Below are 19789 nucleotides of genomic sequence, written 5' to 3' on the forward strand. Positions count from 1 at the left end.
CAAAGAAAATGTTAAAAATGAATTAGGTTATTGTTAATTGTGAAAATAAACCTTCTCAGAAATTACAATGCAGCAAATTATATACATTAGTAAAACAAAACCAAATATCTTAGAAAAATAAACACCTTCTATTAAATTTTTAATTGATATAATTTCATTACAAGTCAAAGATCTCATTAATAATTGTACATTAGCTAATATTTCATCTGTTGGATTTTTTCCTCTCCTTTGTGAGGCTCAAGTCCAACATTTTGAGGGTGTCTTTTTGTACCCATTGTTCCACAATCCTATTTAGATTTTTGGGGTCAATTTTGAGAGAAAGAGAGTAGCCACCAAGTGAGAGAGAAGAGGAAAAAACAGAATTCTTGTTTTTGCCCAAAACAGTAAATTTCAAATGGCATTTTCTTATTTGTTCACCGTTGGATCGGCTTGAAATTTTAACTGCGTGTTCCTATCATCTTGTTCTTCATTCTGGTCGGTGAAGATGTGGATTGAAGGTTTGCAGTGAGAGAAATTGGCTTCGCAAGAGAGAAATTAGGTTTTCCGTTTTTACATAGAGCAGCAATCTTTGAATGGCGATTTCTTATTCTTTCACCGTTGGATCGACATGAAATTTGGACTGTATATTCTTCACATTTTTTTATTCATTTTGAACGGTGAAGATTTTAATTGGAGGTCTGCAGATGGAGAAATTGGCTTCGACAGCAGCTCTGTTTTTTTTGGGTATATTTTATCTTCTTGCTTCTCATTTGTAAGCTTTGGTGATTTGATGCTTTGGTTGGTTATATGCACATTTTTGTGCTTTGTTTGAGACTCTCTTGTACCTCATTTGATTATAGTGGAGCTATTTCATTGGTCTGGACGACCCGTGGTTTTTACCTCTCACATTGAGAGGGTTTTCCACATTAAAATCTCGGTATGTTCTTGTTATTGCTTTACTTGCTATATTTGTTTGTTATAGTTACTGCCATATTGTGTTGTGAGTGCTTTCATATTGTTCTTGTGTTGGATATTTGTATTATTTCAGCTGCTAGGCTCTTTCAACTAGTGGTTTGTGAGGTTGGTTGACGAGTGTTGAATGCTTAAGACGTGTAATCATCACACTACGTTGTCTCACCATGCGTGCAAATAATTAAAAATCTCTGCATGTTAGTTGCAGTGGCTGCATGACACTAGCTTGCACATAATAATGGAGTATTACGTTCAAAACGTAAACACGCAGCTTATAAATACCGTACACATTACCTTGCTTATTGGCAAAACAAACTACTTAATTAGTTAATGTTTACTTAGCCAAATTGTGAAGATGTTTTTGGGGGTGACAAGTCTGATGAACAGGGGACGCAATGCAAGATTAAGGGCACGGTGGTGCTGATGCGCAAGAACGTCCTAGACATCAACTCCCTTACCAGCGCTCAGGGACTCATCGGCCAAGGCCTCGGCCTTGTCGGCTCAACCATCGATAATCTCACTGCCTTCTTGGCCGTCTCCCTCCACCTCATTAGTGCCACCAAACCAGATAGTTATATTGCTCTCTTTTATTTCTTTTAGTTTCAGCATAAGCTTTTCACAAAGAGAAAGTGTTATGCCAATTTTTTTATTAAAATTTGATCGCTCTTTAATTATTAAAAAAATATATAATTTCATACCATTAAATATAATTTTATATTATTAAAAATATTAATAATAATTAATTAATAATTATAAATCATAAAATATATTGACCCTAATACTAAAGAAATGAAAAAAAAGTTAAAGTTATATAAAATTTTATGTGTTGCGAATGGGTCGGAAGCTGAAATGTCGAGTTGCGGTGAAGGATAGGTTGCTGGGACCTGGATGCGAGCGGATTCCGAGGGCTGAACTCCTATGGCCGCGAGGAACGGATGTGGTGGGGTCACCTGCAAGGACTCCAACATTCAAGTCAGTGTCCGTACAAAAAGCAGCTATTAGGGTTAAGTGACGTACCTCTAGAGAGGGGTAGGTCCCTCTCCTTTTATAGTATGTACTTGGTCCTTACTCTGGGTAAATTCTTGATGGTCAGGCCCACACGTTTGGAAGTTTCTGCCAGCTGTCCAGGTTCACATTGAAGGGGAGGTGACGTTTGGGTTATCTCCCGGTTCAGGATCAAGTCGAATCCTCGGGTAGAGTTGGTGGAGAAATTTTAAAAAAATTTTCAAGTAGACCGGTTTAGTTAGACCAATTTGCATCGGTTTTCGTCGGTTTTGACCAATTCTTATCGGTTCAAACTGATTTTTTTCTTAAACGGTCTAAAGAGTAAATTGAATCGGATTAAGATCCGATTCACCGATTTTTTAGTCAAACCGACCAGTCCGGTTCGATTTTTACAACTATGTTTATTACTATATCTGACAAATATTAATTATATAGTATACTTAAATATCTAATTTAATTTAATTTTTGTTTTTTCTATTTTTCAAATTAATTATATTTTAATTATATACCATTATTAATATAAATATAACTACAAAAATTTTATACTTAACATAGTGATGGTGATGATGATGCGTAGTAGTACGGCGAGTTTCACAGAACAGATGTATTTGTGTGTGGCGATCTCAGCAATGGCGATTTTGTATGTGTCTCTCATAGCACTTGAATCTCAATGGACAAACCATGGTGGCGCTTGGTTGTACCAAGATAACTACAACTTCCCGCTTCAAACAACTGTCTTAACAACATTTGAGACTTGAGACCCTTAGCTTCCATTCACATCATAAATCTTTCTTTATCTTTTTCTTTTTTATTTATTTTCTTTTCTTTTCTTTTTTTTTTTGTGTACGTTGATTGTGTATACTCTGTATCCAATTTTGAATTGTGCTTCGGAACAGAACATTGATCATTGTATGTAAAGATTTTGAGCTTTGACCTCCGTTGATATCACTATTGATTCTGAAAACTTACTCTAGAGGTTATTTGATTGCATACATAAACTTCACCCGTGCCGTAAATAATGAATCTTTGTATTGTATTATATTTTTTAGGGAAAAAGACAGATAGGTCCCTAACTTTTCAAACTTTTGACAAATACATTCCTGATAAAATTTAAATACAAAAAAGTCCCTGACTTTAACAAACGGAGGACAATTTAGTCCTTCCGTCTATTTGCCTCTCATACACCTAACGGAACTGGCTGACGTGGCTGAAACGGTGTACAGGTGTCCGTTACGGTGCCACGTTGGAAGGGGAAAAAAGTTCGAAGGACAAATAAGTCCTTAACGTCATTTTACAAATAAAGTTCGAAAGACAAATAGGTTCTTGAGAATTTTTTTTTCATTATACTTCTATTATGCTTCTATTATGAGAATTTAGTTTATAAAATTAGGCTCATTTTTTTGTATGGAAAAAATATTGGTGTTTTTGTTGAAAATGGGAGAATGTGGTGTAATTATAGATGGGTGGATTTTTTTTGTGGGAAGTCAACACGTGGGGGGCGTGGTGAACACGTGGCATCATTCTGGCCAACACGTGGGGGGCGTGTTGAACACGTGGCAGCATCTTAGCCAACACGTGGGGGCGTGTTGAATAATTTCCACAATACTGTAATACACTTCAAATGTCAATATTCAACCAAAACACCAATTTTCTTTCCATATTAAAAATAATTTCTAATAAAATTATGCTTGTATTTTGAAATCTAGTTAACTTGTTTTATTCTACACTTTAAATTATTTGTATTAAAATTGTAGAAATTGGGCTTGTTATGTTTCTACTCTTTTTCTTAAATTGCATTAGTTTAGTTTTAGTGCATTTGTGTATTATATTAGAATTTGTTAAATTACATTAGTTCAGTTTTCATCATACCAGTGGCATTAGTTAGCATCAGTTCATTTATGCATCAAGTTAGCATTAGTTCATTTGTGCATCATTCATGTATTAAGTTAGTATTAGTGCATTTGTGTATTATATTAGAACTAGTATTTTTATGCATAATAACATTACGAGAATATTTTTTTTTTAAAATTATAGTTCACTTTGTTCTAACAGTATAAATTATGCATGACACAAAAGATTTATGAAATCAAACTACTTTTACAAAAAAATCGTAAGTTGACAAAAGTTTCTGACTAAGAAGACCAAGATACCTGCAGATAAAAATTAAATAATAAGATTTTTAGTTATTATTTTTATATGAAAAAGTCTAATTTTTTATTAGTAATTAATTTTAACATTCGTTATCTAAAATTTAAAATAATTTAATGTGTATAATTTTACATTTAAAATATTTTAATTGTAAAAAAATATCGAATGACATATTTTGATTTGTCAAATTACTAATATAAAATATAATTATATATAGAGTAAAAATAGTAGAGAGAAATATAAAAATGGAGAGAGGTAGATGAGAGAATTTAGGAAATGAGTTTATTAATTTTGAAAAAAAAAATTCTCAATGACCTATTTGTCCTTCGAACTTTATTTGTAAAATGACGTCAAGGGCTTATTTGTCCTTCGAACTTTTTTCCCCTTCCAACGTGGCACCGTAACGGACACCTGGACACCGTTTCAGCCACGTCAGCCAGTTCCGTTAGGTGTATGAGAGGCAAATAGACGGAATGACTAAATTGTCCTCCGTTTGTTAAAGTCAGGGACTTTTTTGTATTTAAATTTTGTCAGGAATGTATTTGTCAAAAGTTTGAAAAGTCAAGGACTTATTTGTCTTTTTCCTTATTTTTTATGTATTTGATTTTGTGGAGTTACCTAAGAATGGGAGTGGACATAGAGACTTGGTCCACTTTAAGACTTTTCGGAATCCAGACATGCTGTTAAACATAACGTATAATGATGAATGTTAATTAAATAAGGTTGAGCCCAACTGAGCAAGAATCTTGTTTGTTTGCAGTGAATATTAGTGCCTTGAAACTTTTAGTATCATAGAATTTAATGCGCACATCACAAAGTGCAACAGAACTGTGCCAAATTCTCAATGCAACCATACAAGTTCACAGGTGATATAAATGTAAGGTTATGTTGGTATGATGTTCCTTTCAAAATGGTCCTTTATTCGTCATGATTTCTTAAAAAACAACCAACCCTGAATTTTTACATAACTGAATGTATCTTATAGAAGCAATATCAGATGATTTGCTTTAAAAAAAAAAAAAGGAAATCGGGACAAAAACAAGCACATTTGTGTTTATCATGTGTTGTATATGATATTCAGTTACATAAGCCTGTAGCATAAACGCCACAAGGCCATACGTGAATTTTAGGATAAAGACACTATATACATCAAATTGGTAGGTATTCAAATTAGGAGTGAATGGAGGAATCTTTTTTTGTGTGACACCCCCCAACATCCTGTTCACATTAAATAGACTTGCAAAATGCATCCACCATATGATAACTAGAAGAAGTAAATTGGTGCCTTGGCCTTGTCTACAAGATGTACAGGGGTTTCTAAAGGCTGGCCGGAATTTTCATCGGCGCTGTTGGTTGCAGATCTGGCACGTGGTGGCAGATTTCGCATTTCCATAGGTACATTGCTCACAGGACCAATGATTATCATCGGTCATTCTACTACTAGCCATGCTCGCCCGAAGAGTTCCCTTTCCTCTTCCACCTCTCCCCTTGCTGCTCCCTGCGGCATTTTTAGAGCTTGTCGCTTTGCTTGAAGCAGCTCCATTACTATCCACATCAGATAAACCATTCTCTAAAGCCCTAACCAAATTCTCAAAGTAGTTTCTAGTTACACTGCCAAAACAAACTAGGTTAGATGATCATAACCTGAAAAGACTCGTTAATAAAAACAGGCAACGAAGCAAATGATCAACAAAAACACAAGCAATATCTACCTGGTCAATCCAGCTAGTTTTGTGCGGAAGTCATTGAATTCTTTAGATGGGCCATCAGTATTAAGGAACAACTGTAGTTCCTTTTCAGCACATTGAAGTCTCTCCAAACCAGATTCCGCCTCACCTGGTGAAAAAAATGGACTAGAAAATTAAACTTGCAGGAACCACTTCAAATGCAAGACGTTCCTAATTAAATTCAAGTTGAGAATAAAACCTTGCAAGTACTCAAAAAACTGTTTTTTAGCATGTTCATGCTCAGGCAAGTAATATCCATATGCATACGTCCACTTCAGCACCCTTCGGCATTCAACTATCTGTAAACATGAAATAGGGATTAGGAAACTGCCTATTTCACAACAGTCAAAAATTGTAAACTATAACACTTGTTTACCTGTAGCCAGGCCTCAGTTATGAACTTAAGCTGTGACTCAGGCTGGCATTGTGTGTCACTAAGCTTTTCAATCTGCCACACACAAGGATTACATGGTGATTTTACGATCACCGCAACCTCATATTAGGCTCTACTTAGAAGAAAGAAGATTCTAGAGCAGCAGTTTAAGAGCTTCAATTTTAAACATACTCTTGACACTGAAATAATCAATGGACTACAAAAGCAGCAACATGTAATACTAAAAAGAAAAATGTGCAATCTTCTATACCATTTTTTCTGAAAGAGTTGCAAAAGCCAGGTACAAGGTAATGCAAAATATGGCAAATGTTATAAAACATACATGAACAGTTTGCATCTGGTGTAGATCTGCAAGAGCTTTTTGCCTCGACTGCCATAGAAAGAAAATTAATCATAAAGCATATAACATAGTAAGAATACTATCCAAATATAAAACTAATCAATGAATTTAGATATGTGAAGAAAACATTTTCCTACAATACTGATAAGTATAAAGTAGTGCACATTTTCCTACAATACTGATAAGTATAAAGTAGTGCGTACTGATTGATTGCTGGCCCATCGCTCATAATAATGCGTGTACCCCTCCAATGAATTCTTTGCCATTTCTCTTCTTCTTTCAGTTTCATCATACTACATGGAACAAAATTTAGATCATAAGCAGATATTATTTGAAATATAATTGAGGGGAAGAATGTGCAAACAATAGTCATTCTTCGCCCCTTACCACTCACTCTTGTTTTGCTGCCTCATATTGATTGCCAGCATAAAAACCCCCAGTCCTTTCACCATGATCTGACCATGCACCAAAGCATAGCCTAAGATAATATATATCATAAGACTCAGTGAGCACTCACATCAGCTTGAAACATTTGAAAATAGAGACACATAAAAGATGAAAATTAATATAATTCATTATTAATCCCCAGAGAATATAATTTTTTTCTATAAAAAAAAAACCACACACCCCCACACAACAATGACAACTGATAATTGATAATGGAATATACTAAAAACAGAACATACCAGCAAAATTCAAATTTACAAGGTGGAGTACACGTCATGTGCATGCACCCTTGATTTTTTTCAATTGGTCACTTGCACTTCGGACATGGCTTTGAGTTAGCAAGTATCCTGAATGTCATTAAATGAATAGCTAGCTCAAGATCTCAAATGGTAAACTGGTAACTTATCCCAAAGCAATCTAGGCAGGAAAACTATATCTAGGGATATCAAAATATGATGTTTCTATACCAGTTCATGTTTTCAGATTCTGCACTATTTTTCAGAATCCACTTTGACACAGTGCCACAATCAACTGGACGATGAGCCTCCTCTGTGCACTGTATATCCAAAAACACATCTTATTGATCAGTAGAAAACGAGTGTTCTGAAATGCAAAGCCAAAAAAACCTGAAGAAATCCATAGACTACTTACATTCCAGCAAAAGCTATATGAACAGAAGCAAGATACATCATAATTTCCACTGCCAGCGTCAAAATTGACAGCATATTCACAGCCTGGAGCAGGACACCACTTGGTCTAGACGAAGCAAAGACAAGTAATGGGATTATTTTGGCAGTAAGACAAATGAGACAGAAACAACAACTAAGTCTATCATTACCAACAATAATGATTAAAATACAACGAGCACGGTATCATCATATGTAATATGCTGATAACTAATGAAGATTCATTCATATCCATATCTAGTCGGGTAAAAATACTTTGAGTACCATAATAACTAATGCCATTTGTTTACTATCAGTCAATGTCAAAATACAATAACTACCACATACCTTCTTGTTGTCTTCAATATAAGACCTAAGAAGGTAACTGATGAGCGGATAATTTGTACGCTTTTTGACATTGTTTTTAGTATGTTTTTAGTATATTTGGTTTAGTTTTTAGTATATTTTTATTAGTTTTTAGTTAAAATTCACTTTTCTGGACTTTACTACGAGTTTGTGTGTTTTTCTGTGATTTCAGGTATTTTCTGGCTGAAATTGAGGGACCTGAGCAAAAATCTGATTCAGAGACTGAAAAGGACTGTAGATGCTGTTGGATTCTGACCTCCCTGCACTCGAAGTGGATTTTCTGGAGTTACAGAAGCCCAATTGGCGCGCTCTCAACGGCGTTGGAAAGTAGACATCCTGGGCTTTCCAGCAATATATGATAGTCCATACTTTGCCCAAGATTTGATGGCCCAAACCGGCGTTCAAAGTCACCCTCAGAAATTCCAGCGTTAAACGCCGGAACTGGCACCTAAATGGGAGTTAAACGCCCAAACTGGCATAAAAGCTGGCGTTTAACTCCAAGAAGAGTCTCTACACGAAATTGCTTCATTGCTCAGCCCAAGCACACACCAAGTGGGCCCGGAAGTGGATTTTTATGTCATTTACTCATCTCTGTACACCCTAGGCTACTAGTTTTCTATAAGTAAGACATTTTACTATTGTAGAGAGATATATCGGGGTAGCTATCTTCATTTTATGCTATCTTAGATCATTGGGAGGCTGGCCATTCGGCCATGCCTAGACCTTGTTCTTATGTATTTTCAACGGTGGAGTTTCTACACACCATAGATTAAGGTGTGGAGCTCTGCTGTACCTCGAGTATTAATGCAATTACTATTGTTCTTCTATTCAATTCCGCTTGTTCTTTGTCCAAGATATTCATTTGCACCCAAGAACATGATGAATGTGATGATTATGTGACGCTCATCATCATTCTCACTTATGAACAAAGTGACTGACAACCACTCTTGTTCTACAAGCAGACGAGGCTCTAGTGTTTATCTCTTGGATTTCTTAACCGGAATCTTCGTGGTATAGGCAAGAACTGATGGCGGCATTCAAGAGAATCCGGAAGGTCTAACCTTGTCTGTGGTATTCTGAGTAGGATTCAATGATTGAATGACTGTGACGTGCTTCAAACTCCTGAAGGCGGGGCGTTAGTGACAGACACAAAAGAATCACTGGATTCTATTCCGGCCTGATTGAGAACCGACAGATGGATAGCCGTGCCGTGACAGGGTGCGTTGAACATTTCCACTGAGAGGATGGGAGGTAGCCACTGACAACGGTGAAACCCTTGCATAAGCTTGCCATGGAAAGGAGTAAGAAGGATTGGATGAAGACAGTAGGAAAGCAGAGAGACGGAAGGGAAGGCATCTTCATACGCTTATCTGAAGTTCCTACCAATGAATTACATAAGTACCTCTATCTTTATCTTTATGTCTCATTCGTATATCACTATATCCATTTGAGTCTGCCTGACTAAGATTTACAAGGTGACCATAGCTTGCTTCATACCAACAATCTCCGTGGGATCGACCCTTACTCGCGTAAGGTTTATTACTTGGACGACCCAGTGCACTTGCTGGTTAGTTGTGCAAAGTTGTGTTTATGCCATGGTATTGAGCACCAAGTTTTTGGGGCCATTACTAGGGATTATTTGAGTTGTGAAAAGTAGTGATCACAATTTCGCACACCAAGTTTTTGGCGCCGTTGCCCGGGATTGTTTCGTGTATGGACAACTGACGGTTCATCTTGTTGCTTAGATTAGGTATTTTTCTTCAGAGTTCTTAAGAATGAATTCTAGTGTTTCATGATGATCTGTTGAAGTCTGGCTGGCTGAGAAGCCATGTCTAATCTTATTGGACCGAGGTTTCAACTGATCATCACAAGAGCTTGTTGATCTCTATCAATCTTGCTATTGGAGCAATGATCTGCTAAGGCTTGGCTGGCCATTGGCCATGTCTAGTGTTTTGGACCGAAGCTTTCTTTGAAAGCTTGGCTGGCTGTGAAGCCATGTCTAATTCCTGGACCGGAGTCTTAGACTAGCATTGCAATGATTCCTGGAATCCAAATTAAGAATTCTGAAACTTTTATTTTCTATTTCCATATAATTTTCGAAAAAAAAACACAAAAAAAATTTCAAAATCATAAAAACCAAAAATATTTTATGTTTCTTGTTTGAGTCTAGTGTCTAATTTTAAGTTTGGTGTCTTGCAATGCATTGTTTATTTGATCTTGGTTCTATTTTCAAGTCAATAGTACAGGGAACTGAAGATTCAGAACATGCAGCAGAGGAATTACACAGAAAAAGCTGGGCGTTCAAAATGCCCAGTGAAGAAGGACAGACTGGCGTTTAAACGCCAGCCAGGGTGCCTGGGTGGGCGTTTAACGCCCAAAAAGGTAGTGCATTGGGCGTTAAACGCCAGAATGTGCACCATTCTGGGCGTTTAACGCCAGGATGGCACAAGGGGGAGGATTTTGTTTTCAAATCAATTTTTTTTCAAGTTTTCAAAGTTTTTCAAAATCAAATCTTTTTCAAATCATATCTTTTCAATCAAATGTTTTCAAAATCAATTTCTTTCCTTTTTCAAAGATACTTGCTATCAATTAATGATTTGATTCAACATTTCAAGTCTGTTGCCTTTTCTGTTGAGAAAGGTTTAATGTTTGAATCATATCTTTTCTTGATAGCCAAGTTATTAATTTTTAAAATCAAATTTTTTTAAAATGTTTTTCAAATCATATCTTCTCAATCACATCTTTTTAAAACCAATCATATCTTTTTAATCACATCTTTTTCAAAATAGTTTTCAATCAAATCTTTTTGATTTCTAATTTCAAAATCTTTTTCAAAAATCACTTGATTTCTTTCCCACTCTTATTTTCGAAAATTAATTAGTGTTTTTCAAAATGTTTTCAAATTCTTTAACTTAATTTTCGAAAAAGCTCCTCCTCTCTTCTCACATCCTTCTATTTATGGAGTACCACTCCTTCTCAATGCACAATTCGAACTCTATCTGATTAAGTTCGAATTCTTCTACCTCTTTCTTCTATTTTTCTGTTCTTCTGACACCTCAAGGAATCTCTATACTGTGACATAGAGGATTCCATATTTTCTTGTTCTCTTCTCTTTCATATGAGCAGGAGCAGAGACAAAGGCATTCTTGTTGAAGCTGACTCTGAACCTGAAAGGACCTTGAAGCGAAAGCTAAGAGAAGCTAAGGCACAATTCTCTATAGAGGACCTAACAGAAATCTTCAAAGAAGAAGAAGACATGGCAGCCGAAAACAACAACAATGCAAACAATGCAAGGAAGGTGCTGGGTGACTTTACTGCACCTACTCCCGAATTCTATGGGAGAAGCATATCTATCCCTGCCATTGGAGCAAACAACTTTGAGCTTAAGCCTCAATTAGTTTCTCTAATGCAACAGAATTGCAAGTTCCATGGACTTCCATTGGAAGATCCTCATCAGTTTTTAGCTGAATTCTTGCAAATCTGTGACACTGTCAAGACTAATGGGGTTGACCCTGAGGTCTACAGACTTATGCTATTCCCTTTTGCTGTAAGAGACAGAGCTAGGACATGGTTGGATTCACAACCTAAAGAAAGCCTGGACTCATGGGAAAAGCTAGTCAATGCCTTCTTGGCAAAGTTCTTTCCACCTCAAAAATTGAGTAAGCTTAGAGTGGAAGTCCAAACCTTCAGACAGAAGGATGGAGAATCCCTCTATGAAGCTTGGGAAAGATACAAACAATTGATCAGAAAATGTCCGTCTGACATGCTTTCTGAATGGAGCATTATAGGTATTTTCTATGATGGTCTCTCTGAACTATCCAAGATGTCTTTGGATAGCTCTGCTGGAGGATCTCTTCATTTGAAGAAGACGCCTGCAGAAGCTCAAGAACTAATTGAAATGGTTGCAAACAACCAATTCATGTACACTTCTGAAAGGAATCCTGTGAACAATGGGACAAATCAGAAGAAAGGAGTTCTTGAGATTGATACTCTGAATGCCATTCTGGCTCAGAACAAGATATTGACTCAACAAGTCAATTTGATTTCTCAAAGTCTGTCTGGAATGCAAAATGCACCAAGCAGTACTAAGGATGCTTCATCTGAAGAAGAAGCCTATGATCCTGAGAACCCTTCAATGGAAGAGGTGAATTACCTAGGAGAACCCTATGGAAACACCTATAATTCTTCATGGAGAAATCACCCAAATTTCTCATGGAAGAATCAAGAAAGACCTCAACAAGGTTTTAACAACAATAATGGTGGAAGAAACATGTTTAGCAATGGCAAGCCTTTTCCATCATCTTCTCAGCAACAGACAGAGAGTTCTAAGCAGAACACCTCTGACTTGGCAACCATGGTCTCTGATCTAATCAAAACCACTCAAAGTTTCATGACTGAAACAAGGTCCTCCATTAGGAATTTGGAGGCACAAGTGGGACAGCTGAGCAAGAAAATTCCTGAACTCCCTCCTAGTACTCTTCCAAGCAATACAGAAGAAAATCCAAAAGGAGAGTGCAAGGCCATCAATATGGCCGAATTTGGAGAGGAGGAAGAGGAAGTGGACGCCACAGAGGAAGACCTCAATGGGCGTGCACTAGCCTCCAATGAGTTCCACAATGAGGAACCATGGGAATCTGAGGTTCAAAATGAGACCATAGAGATTCCATTGGACTTACTTCTGCCTTTCATGAGCTCTGATGAGTATTCTTCCTCTGAAGAGGACGAGTATGTCACTAAAGAGCAAGTTGCTAAATACCTTGGAGCAATCATGAAGCTAAATGACAAGTTATTTGGAAATGAGACTTGGGAGAATGAACCTCCTTTCCTCACCAAAGAACTGGATGACTTGTCTAGGCAGAAATTACCTCAAAAGAGACAAGATCCTGGGAAGTTTTCAATACCTTGTACCATAGGCACCATGACCTTCAAGAAGGCTCTGTGTGACTTAGGGTCAAGTGTAAACCTCATGCCTCTCTCTGTAATGGAGAAGCTAGGGATCTTTGAGGTGCAAGCTGCAAGAATCTCATTAGAGATGGCAGACAACTCAAGAAAACAAGCTCATGGACTTGTAGAGGATGTTTTGGTGAAGATTGAAGACCATTACATCCCTGCTGATTTCATAGTCCTAGAGACTGGGAAGTGCATGGATGAAACCATCATCCTTGGCAGACCCTTCCTAGCCACAGCAAAGGCTGTGATTGATGTTGATAGAGGCGAACTGATCATTCAAGTGAATGAAGAATTCTTTGTGTTTAAGGCTCAAAGATATCCCTCTGTCACCATGGAGAGGAAGCATGAAGAGCTTCTCTCAAATCAGAGTCAAACAGAGCCCCCACAGTCAAACTCTAAGTTTGGTGTTGGGAGGTTCCAACATTGCTCTGAGAAAATGTGAGGCTCCATGAGAGCCCTCTGTCAAGCTACTGACATTAAAGAAGCGCTTGTTGGGAGGCAACCCAATGCTATATTTTATCTATTTTCTTTTGTTATTTTATGTTTTTTGTAGGTTGATGATCATGAGAAGTCACGAAATCAATTGAAAAAGCAAAAACAGAATGAAAAACAGGAAGAAAAACAGCACACCCTGGAGGAAGAACTTACTGGCGTTTAAACGCCAGTAAGGCTAGCAGGTGGGCGTTTAACGCCCAGTCTGGCACCATTCTGGGCGTTTAACGCCAGAAAGGGGCACCAGACTGGCGTTAAACGCCAGAAAAGGGCAAGAACCTGGCGTTAAACGCCATAAATGGGCACCAGCCCGGCGTTTAACGCCAGAATTGGCTCAAAACGTGATTTTACATGCCATTTGGTGCAGGGATGACTTTTCCTTGACACCACAGGATCTGTGGACCCCACAGGATCCCCACCAACCCCACCACCCTCTCTCTTCTTCACTCATTTACCAATCACCTCAACACCTCTTCCCCAAAAACCCTTCACCTATCAAATCCCATCTTCTCTTCACTATTCACATCCATCCTTCATAAAACCCTACCTACCTCACCATTCAAATTCAAACCACTTTCCCTCCCAAACCCACCCTCACTTGACCGAACCTTACCCTTCCCCCTCCCCTATATATACCCTTCTTCACCCCTTCATTTTCACACAACCTAAACACCACTTCTCCCCCCCTTTGGCCGAACACAAAAGCCATTCCCTTCTTCCTCATTTCTTCTTCTTCTACTCTCTTCTTTCTTCTTTTGCTCGAGGACGAGCAAACCTCTTAAGTTTGGTGTGGTAAAAGCGTTGCTTTTTCGTTTTTCCATAACCATTTATGGCATCCAAGGCCGGAGAAACCTCTAGAAAGAGGAAAGAGAAGGCAAAAGCTTCTACCTCCGAGTCATGGGAGATGGAGAGATTCATCTCAAGGGTGCATCAAGACCACTTCTATGAAGTTGTGGCCTTGAAGAAGGTGATCCCCGAGGTCCCTTTTTCACTCAAAAAGAGTGAATATCCGGAGATCCGACATGAGATCCGAAGAAGAGGTTGGGAAGTCCTTACCAACCCCATTCAACAAGTCGGAATCTTGATGGTTCAAGAGTTCTATGCCAATGCATGGATCACCAAGAACCATGATCAAAGTGTGAACCCGAATCCAAAGAATTATCTTACTATGGTTCGGGAGAAATACTTGGATTTTAGTCCGGAAAGTGTAAGGTTGGCATTCAATTTGCCCATGATGCAAGGAGATGAACACCCTTACACTAGAAGGGTCAACTTTGATCAAAGGTTGGACCAAGTCCTCACAGTCATATGTGAAGAGGGCGCCCAATGGAAGAGAGATTCAAGAGGGAAGCCGGTTCAATTGAGAAGGCATGACCTCAAACCTGTGGCTAGAGGATGGTTGGAGTTTATCCAACGCTCAATCATTCCCACTAGCAACCGGTCCGAAGTTACTCTAGACCGGGCCATCATGATTCATAGCATCATGATTGGAGAAGAAGTGGAAGTTCATGAGGTTATAGCCCAAGAACTCTATAAGGTGGCGGACAAGTCCTCCACCTTGGCAAGGTTAGCCTTCCCTCATCTCATTTGTCACCTCTGTTATTCAGTTGGAGTTGACATAGAGGGAGACACCCCCATTGATGAGGATAAGCCCATCACCAAGAAAAGGATGGAGCAAACAAGAGACCCCTCTCATCATGAGATCCCTGAGATGCCTCAAGGGATACACTTTCCTCCACAAGACTATTGGGAGCAACTAAACACCTCCCTAGGAGAATTGAGTTCCAACATGGGACAACTAAGGGTGGAGCATCAAGAACACTCCATCATCCTCCATGAAATTAGAGAAGATCAAAGAATCATGAGAGAGGAACAACAAAGACAAGGAAGAGACATTGAGGAGCTCAAACACTCCATAGGATCTTCAAGAGGAAGAAAGAGCCGCCATCACTAAGGTGGACCCGTTCTTTAATCTCCTTGTTCTTTATTTTCTGTTTTTCGAATTTTAGTGCTTATGTTTATCTATGTTTGTGTCTTGTGATCATTAGTGTCTTAGTGTCTATGCCTTAAAGTTATGAATGTCCTATGAATCCATCACCTTTCAAAAAAAAAAACGTGCTTAATTGAAAAGAAAAAGAATTGCATGAATTTTAAATTTTATAACAGTTTAATTATTTTGATGTGGTGGCAATATTTTTGTCTTCTGAATGTATGCTTAAACAGTGCATATGTCTTTTGAATTTGTGGTTCATGAATGTTGGCTCTTGAAAGAATGATGAAAAAGGAGACATGTTACTGAGGATCTGAAAAATCATTAAAAATGATTCTTGAAGCAAGAAAAAGCAGTGAATATAAAAAAAACGAAAAAGAAAGAGAAAAAGAAAGAAAAAGAAAGAAATAAAGTTGTGATCCAAGGCAAAAAGAGTGTGCTTAAGAACCCTGGACACCTCTAATTGGGGACTTTAGCAAAGCTGAGTCACAATCTGAAAAGGTTCACCCAATTATGTGTCTGTGGCATGTATGTATCCGGTGGTAATACTGGAAGACAGAGTGCTTTGGGCCACGGCCAAGACTCATAAAGTAGTTGTGTTCAAGAATCATCATACTTAACTAGGAAAATCAATAACACTATCTGGATTCTGAGTTCCTAAAGAAGCCAATCATTCTGAGTTGCAAAGGATAGAGTGAGATGCCAAAACTGTTCAGAGGCAAAAAGCTAAAAGCCCCGCTCATCTAATAAATACTGATCTTCATAGATGTTTTTGGAATTCATTGCATATTCTCTTCTTTTTATCTTATTTGATTTTTAGTTGCTTGGGGACAAGCAACAATTTAAGTTTGGTGTTGTGATGAGCGGATAATTTGTACGCTTTTTGGCATTGTTTTTAGTATGTTTTTAGTATATTTGGTTTAGTTTTTAGTATATTTTTATTAGTTTTTAGTTAAAATTCACTTTTCTGGACTTTATTATGAGTTTGTGTATTTTTCTGTGATTTCAGGTATTTTCTGGCTGAAATTGAGGGACCTGAGCAAAAATCTGATTCAGAGACTGAAAAGGACTGTAGATGCTGTTGGATTCTGACCTCCCTGCACTCGAAGTGGATTTTCTGGAGCTACAGAAGCCCAATTGGCGCGCTCTCAACGGCGTTGGAAAGTAGACATCCTGGGCTTTCCAGCAATATATGATAGTCCATACTTTGCCCAAGATTTGATGGCCCAAACCGGCGTTCAAAGTCACCCTCAGAAATTCCAGCGTTAAACGCCGGAACTGGCACCTAAATGGGAGTTAAACGCCCAAACTGGCATAAAAGCTGGCGTTTAACTCCAAGAAGAGTCTCTACACAAAATTGCTTCATTGCTCAGCCCAAGCACACACCAAGTGGGCCCGGAAGTGGATTTTTATGTCATTTACTCATCTCTGTACACCCTAGGCTACTAGTTTTCTATAAGTAGGACCTTTTACTATTGTAGAGAGATATATCGGGGTAGCTATCTTCATTTTATGCTATCTTAGATCATTGGGAGGCTGGCCATTCGGCCATGCCTAGACCTTGTTCTTATGTATTTTCAACGGTGGAGTTTCTACACACCATAGATTAAGGTGTGGAGCTCTGCTGTACCTCGAGTATTAATGCAATTACTATTGTTCTTCTATTCAATTCCGCTTGTTCTTTGTCCAAGATATTCATTTGCACCCAAGAACATGATGAATGTGATGATTATGTGACGCTCATCATCATTCTCACTTATGAACAAAGTGACTGACAACCACTCTTGTTCTACAAGCAGACGAGGCTCTAGTGTTTATCTCTTGGATTTCTTAACCGGAATCTTCGTGGTATAGGCAAGAACTGATGGCGGCATTCAAGAGAATCCGGAAGGTCTAACCTTGTCTGTGGTATTCTGAGTAGGATTCAATGATTGAATGACTGTGACGTGCTTCAAACTCCTGAAGGCGGGGCGTTAGTGACAGACGCAAAAGAATCACTGGATTCTATTCCGGCCTGATTGAGAACCGACAGATGGATAGCCGTGCCGTGACAGGGTGCGTTGAACATTTCCACTGAGAGGATGGGAGGTAGCCACTGACAACGGTGAAACCCTTGCATAAGCTTGCCATGGAAAGGAGTAAGAAGGATTGGATGAAGACAGTAGGAAAGCAGAGAGACGGAAGGGAAGGCATCTTCATACGCTTATCTGAAGTTCCTACCAATGAATTACATAAGTACCTCTATCTTTATCTTTATGTCTCATTCGTATATCACTATATCCATTTGAGTCTGCCTGACTAAGATTTACAAGGTGACCATAGCTTGCTTCATACCAACAATCTCCGTGGGATCGACCCTTACTCGCGTAAGGTTTATTACTTGGACGACCCAGTGCACTTGCTGGTTAGTTGTGCAAAGTTGTGTTTATGCCATGGTATTGAGCACCAAGTTTTTGGGGCCATTACTAGGGATTATTTGAGTTGTGAAAAGTAGTGATCACAATTTCGCACACCAGTAACGGGCATACTTTTCTTTATCTTCATCAAGTACTAAGAGATTAATCATGTCTTGATCAATAGCAGAGCCACAAGTGGGATCGGGACATCATCAAACATTCAGAAAGAACAGAAGAATGTGGTTTAACAAAAATAAAAAAACAAAGAAGGAAAGGGGAGGATACATCCGGAAGGGAAAAAAAAGAGAGGGCGGGGGATGGGGGGTTTTGACATACTGGCATTTGCATATAACCAACCAATAATAACATCCCAAATGTATAATTTCATTATCTTATACAGACTGTATCTAATCACAACAACAGAAGGATAGCAATCATAGCACATAAGCAATACCTGCCCAGCAAGAAAAACAATAAGGATTGGCCACAAGTAGCAGTTTGAATCTTAGTACGAGGATACGTTTCAAAACAGATGCCACAAGTTAGCTGAGCAGAGGAGAAACAACAATAAGTAACGTAAGTAAAATATAAATCAAGATCAAGCAGCAGAAAAAATGAAAAATAAACGAAAAGAAAAACCAGCTACATTAATGACATATTTTGGAATCATACACTATCTCACCTCTCTAGGATTAGGATGCTGGACAACTGGCTTCTCCAACAAACCAACTGTTTTACGGACTCGATCTTCGTCAGCAAACCAGGCATCGTGCACTTTACTAACACTCCTGCAACACCAGCACATCTCTTGTTTAGTACATGATAGAGTCATCAAACTAGATTGCACATAACCAATAGGAAAAGATATTTACCAATTGTAATGACGAAGCAGGATACTCGCAGCAACTCGTGATATTGAAAGAACGGTTGCCACTCTAGTGATGTCATCTTCCTGCCTTTGTTGAATATCCGATTCCTTCAATATGGTAAAATTTTGCTGGAATGGGAACCGTAAATTAGAGAAGGGAACAAAGAAACCATCTTCACCATTTACACCAACTTCCTTTCAACATATCAACTTGTTTCACTTTCAGTAGACGATTACTTACTACTCTGTACTATCAAGATCAAGTGAGAACAAAAACTTCTGACCAACCAACCCTTCCACTGATATAATTCCAATATTTTTCCAACTAAAGTAAACCAAATTAGCACTACTAATAATAATAATTGTTTAAAGCTTCAAAATCAGTCCTTTATCTCTTTCTTCTACATCCACACTTGAGTGCAGTCAAGTCATCCTACTCACAAGTCCAATTAACTCAATCGAGCTCATAGTGAAAACAAAAGAGCAACATTCCCAGCTCAACAACACAATGAAGAGTACAAAAATCACAAAATTGAGAAGTAAAGAATAGAGTTATACCTCATGGCGGCGAGACTCAATCCTATCAGAATCATCAGCATCGTCGAAGTAGTCATCGGCATCGTCATCGTAGTCATTGTAATCCATGGGAGCTTCTTCGATCTCGCCACTGTAGAAATCTTCGTCGAGTGACTCCACATCGTTGGCGTCGTGCATATCGTCCTCGGAATCCATGGAAACCCTAGATACGTGCAAAGGAATTCGAAGGCAATCGATGAAGGATTACGATGGCGGAGAAAATTTAGGGCAAAGCCGAGGGGGTTAGTAATGTAGAGGAAGAAGAAGGAAGAAGGAAGAAGGAAGAAGGAAGAAGGAAGAGAAGAACGAACAAAAATAAGTGTTGCTTTTTTTTTTTCACTTCGATCCTTCTTCAGAGGTTTATAATCTTCCAATTTCTAATATATATGAGATAAAATAAAGAGTTTAATTTGGATGAGATCGTCTGGAAATTGCAACGAATAAAGAAACCTACTATAAAGAGTAAATAGCCGA

General features: G+C 38.2%; 1 protein-coding gene, 1 non-coding gene and 1 pseudogene across 2 annotated transcripts; 1 reads left to right on the forward strand and 2 right to left on the reverse strand.

Moving 5' to 3' along the window:
* The first annotated feature begins 315 nt into the window (after positions 1-315).
* LOC130945640 (seed linoleate 9S-lipoxygenase-3-like) lies at positions 316-1551 on the forward strand. Its single transcript, XM_057874343.1, has 3 exons — positions 316-723; positions 840-916; positions 1339-1551. The coding sequence occupies exons 1-3, from the start codon at positions 684-686 to the stop codon at positions 1549-1551; spliced, it is 330 nt and encodes a 109-aa protein (XP_057730326.1). The 5' UTR covers positions 316-683.
* A 3842-nt stretch (positions 1552-5393) lies between these two features.
* LOC130946644 (probable E3 ubiquitin-protein ligase ARI7) lies at positions 5394-19532 on the reverse strand (annotated as a pseudogene).
* Positions 11705-11812, reverse strand: LOC130947051 (small nucleolar RNA R71). The gene has a single exon (XR_009072464.1). It is a non-coding gene; the product is annotated as a small nucleolar RNA R71 (small nucleolar RNA).
* Positions 19533-19789: the final 257 nt, after the last annotated feature.

Source organism: Arachis stenosperma, chromosome 8, assembly GCF_014773155.1.
Source record: "Arachis stenosperma cultivar V10309 chromosome 8, arast.V10309.gnm1.PFL2, whole genome shotgun sequence".
In the NCBI taxonomy this organism is placed as follows: Eukaryota; Viridiplantae; Streptophyta; class Magnoliopsida; order Fabales; family Fabaceae; genus Arachis; species Arachis stenosperma.

Bases quoted from the DNA above. Each gene is read 5' to 3' on its own strand.
- LOC130945640 (XM_057874343.1), top strand. From the start codon at position 684: ATGGAGAAATTGGCTTCGACAGCAGCTCTGTTTTTTTTGG. The intron at 724-839 runs GTATATTTTATC...ATTTGATTATAG, and splicing joins AGCAGCTCTGTTTTTTTTGG to TGGAGCTATTTCATTGGTCT. The intron at 917-1,338 runs GTATGTTCTTGT...TCTGATGAACAG, and splicing joins TTTTCCACATTAAAATCTCG to GGGACGCAATGCAAGATTAA.